This window comes from Arachis ipaensis, chromosome B01, assembly GCF_000816755.2.
Source record: "Arachis ipaensis cultivar K30076 chromosome B01, Araip1.1, whole genome shotgun sequence".
Classification (NCBI taxonomy): Eukaryota; Viridiplantae; Streptophyta; class Magnoliopsida; order Fabales; family Fabaceae; genus Arachis; species Arachis ipaensis.
Window position 1 is genome coordinate 1,866,866 of NC_029785.2, and position 4,057 is coordinate 1,870,922.

The following is a 4,057-nucleotide window of genomic DNA, read 5'->3' on the forward strand; positions in this document are numbered from 1 at the left end:
AAACAAAGATTCTAACTAACAATTGACCTAAATATAGTTCGTTAAGATATTAGAGAATTCCATTCGATCTATTCAAGAAAAGAATATTCTCATGAAGGCCGGATAATCGGTTTAGCGTATCAATAATTACTCGATATTCATTTATCTATTGTCAATTCTCATGAAAACTAAAAATCGTTATCAAAAGAAACCAATATTATAAGAATAAACAAAAAAGAAACCAATATTATAAGAATAAATCAAGATACGCTAATTAAACGGATTTTTTTTTACCTTTTTCATATTACACTTGTTCATACCTAGCCCAAAAATATAAGTCAGGCTCAAAAGTACATAAAAGTTAAAAAGACATCAAACTAATGATCGACTTTGAGAGATTGGCAGAATGCTACATGGTGATAACTCTCCTTTGAAGGAGTTATAACCAACTCCAAATATCTCTCACCCGCTTCTAGAAGAGGGATTCCAACAACCCCTAGATAAAGAAACGGTTATCCACCATCAAAAGTAGAACTACTTTAATGGTGGTTATTGACTCATCATCTATAAATACATTGACACCCTCAAGTATACTTAAGCCCCAATACACTTAAACCTACTAAGACCCTTGCTGACTTAGGCATTGGAGTGTTTTGCAGGTACCACCCCTCATCTTCTCGCAAACAACTCGGACGATGGCTGCTTGACGCAGACTAAGTCGGAGACCACCTCTCTGAGAGGTTGAACCTTACGTTCAGGCCCAGAGACAGTCCAGTTTTAGGGATCAAAACATTGGCGCCGTTGCCGGAGACCTGGGAATTGACACTTCATGGCGGACGATCACCTTGAAGATGGACGCACAACGTTGGAATTAGATCCTGAGTACCAAAACACGGTCAACAACGACCAAACTCTTGTAGTACCTCCTCCAAGAACGGAAGAACCACACGGTGAAAGTACCTTGGGTGGTCATCACCACAGAAGGATCCCCTCCGAGGTTCGTCACTCGGAAGGAGAAGAACAACCTCATTCCACCGACTTTATGGGACTACTACATGGACATCATGGCCGACTCGAACAGTTAGAGTAGGAGTTAGAGCGACAGCGGGAGGCAGAAAGAAACCTAAAGAGAGAAATTAAACGGCAAAGAAAGCTGGAAGAAAAGCTCTCGAAGTTGGAATCCGACTTCCGAGGTCGGAATTCACGCACAACTCGGGAAGATACCCCGCTGGGAAGAGAAGATCCCTTCACCGAAGACATCATGCGGGCTAGAGTTCTTAGAAACTTCAAAATTCCGGACATAAATCTGTATGACGGAACGACCGACCCGAAGCATTACATAAGTAATTTCAAAATTCGGATGTACTTGGCTGACGCCTCAGATGCTACTCGTTGCAAGCCTTTCCCGACAACCTTAACAAAGTCGGCCATGAAATAATTCGATAACCTGCCACCTAGGTCGGTTACTAGTTTCGACGACCTTGCGTGAAAATTCCTTACGCGATTTTCAATTCAAAAGGACAAGGTCAAGCACGCGCCCAATCTACTCGGAGTCAAACAAGAAGTCGGCGAATCTCTCAGAGACTACATGGAGAAATTCAACAAGGTATGCTTGGAAATTCAAGACTTGCCCGTTGAGGCAATAATAATGGCACTAGTCAATGGTCTCCGAGATGGTCCATTTTTCCATTCTATCTCCAAGAGATACCCGACTTCCTTGAGTGATGTACAGGAGCGGGCTAAAAAATATATCAATATGGAAGAAAACGCCAGGCTGCGAGAACCAAACTGGCGACTAGGACATCCCCATCAGGCACGGAAAAAGGAAAAAGAACCCAAAAAGAAAGAAGAATACAACTCAGAGAAATTTAGGAGGTATCATAATTACACCATTACGAGCTTCTCTCGTTGATGTCTACAGGAAAATTTGTCACATAAAAAAACTTTCCCTCGTGTCCGATCAAAAATAAAAAAAAGAGAAAGTTGCAACAAGTATTATGAGTACCATAAGTTGTATGGACACTCTACAAATAACTATTACTACTCTATTTGATTATTTACTCATTTAAACATCAAAGTATCATTTCAAGTATCAATTCGACTTGTGCACTTAAAAGTACTGAGGTCTCAATTTCTCTTTGTTGGTGAATTCACTATACATTCGAACATTTACGAAACCAGTTGTTAAATTTAATTTTGTTCAAAGGAACAATTGCTAGCTCTAACTTAGCATAAAATAGGTTTAAATTAGAAACCATATAACATTTCTAAATGACATAGAATTTAAACATGTTTGTTATGACATCGCATAACATCAAAAGAGGTTCTTGAAGGAAAATACAAAATCACTTTACTCAAAGGCAAAGGCGTAATACAAATATAATGTGTGCACATACATCACACTATGGAGAGCTTAGACAGAAGCCCAAAAATTCGAACCAATAAACTATAAATTTGACTCTCACCTTCACAAAAGCCTGTATCTTTCGAAAGATAAACCTTTTGTCTCGTTTTAAAATCTTTTAAGAGTATTTTCGTTAAAGAATAAATCTCTAGAAGACATTTCTATTAGTTTACTCGATTAAGAAATTGTTTTGTATAAAAGAAAAAAAAGTGAAAGTAGTTTGATTTATTAGATCAATTATAAGTACGTGTATTTTAGTATGTCTATATTATTTTGTATAAAAAAAATAAAATAAAAATAGTTCACTCATTCACATAAATAACTGAACTTCAAAATAATTTTTACTCTCAAATTCCCTTGATGCATGCATATATGAGGAGGAAGAGCATGAGAACTCGAGTTAATATCAATTTGACTTCTAAAATTTAAGGTCGAATTTAAATTAATCTTTAAAATTATAATTAACTCAATTTGAATCCTAAAATTTATAATAATAACTCGTATTAGTCTTTGAACTAATTTTTGTGAATGACATGTTAATTTTGCACATTAATTTGTTAAGATTTGGACTTTTCACTTAGGTTTCATGTGATTGAGATCTACTAGATCTTCTGCTATAAATTTAACGAACTTCTAACATTCTCACGAAAACGATAATAACAAGTTCAATTTGAAAATTTTGGAACTCTGGAGCAACAATCAAGCTTTTGAAAGCTCTAATAGGTCTCGATCACATGAAACCTAAGCAAGAAATCTAAATCGCAGCAAATTAATATATCAAATCAACACGTTCTTAACGAAAATCAGTTCAAAGACTAATACGAATTACTATTACAAATTTTAGGATCCAATTTAAATCCATTAAAATTTTAAAAGTCAAATTAAATTCTACCTCAAATTTCAAGAACCAAATGGATGAATATTAACTCATGAGAACTCTCTTTTACCTAAACATTTTTCTTTGTCATTGCACACGTTACACATGTGTATTCATGCCTTTATATAGGCAAGAATTCTAATGAATATATAAGTGGTGCAAAATTTTGACATTACAACAGAAAAAAAATAGAAGTGATCTCATGATAATAAAACTTGCTTATAATTATGACATTTAATTTTTAACATATTATCCTTCATCCATACACCTACACAATGCTTTAATCACATCAATTATCTAATTAATAGTAAATTTTAAACTATTCAAATTCTTACCGATAAAGAAACCAAGTTTGATTTAATTATCAACAATCATGCTTTTGTGAAATTACTACTCCTTCATCTTATAATCATCTAGCTGATAAAATAGAATCAGAGGAGACGGTAGCATTTGAGCCAAAATTGCTTCCTTGAGATTTCAAGTTTGACTCAATAAATACAGGCATTGAAGGTTGCAAATTCTCAAGTTGGGCCTTGCTTGTGAGTAAGACTACTACTTGAGACATTTTGGGCCTCTTTGATGGTGATGCTTGAGTGCACATTAAAGCAATCTCTATAACTCTCTTCACTTCTTCCACATCATAGTCATTAGGGTCTAAATTCTTATCCACTAACTCCAGGTGCTTGCCTTGCTCATAAAGTTTCCATGCCTATTAATGTGAATAATTAATCAAGAATAAGTGCTTGTATGTACTTGTTTTGGCGCTATTAAATCAAAAAAAAATTAATAATTTTTTT

The 4,057-nt window shown here is 35.0% G+C and overlaps 1 protein-coding gene across 1 annotated transcript in view; it reads right to left on the reverse strand.

Moving 5' to 3' along the window:
* The window catches only part of LOC107644200 (cysteine-rich receptor-like protein kinase 2), a 10,978-nt gene continuing 10,565 nt past the window's right edge, over positions 3,645 to 4,057 (reverse strand). Inside the window, exon 7 of the mRNA XM_016348017.2 lies at positions 3,645 to 3,969. Coding sequence (XP_016203503.1) covers positions 3,670 to 3,969 — 300 coding nt within the window. The 3' untranslated portion in view covers positions 3,645 to 3,669. The remainder of the gene's footprint in view (positions 3,970 to 4,057) is intronic.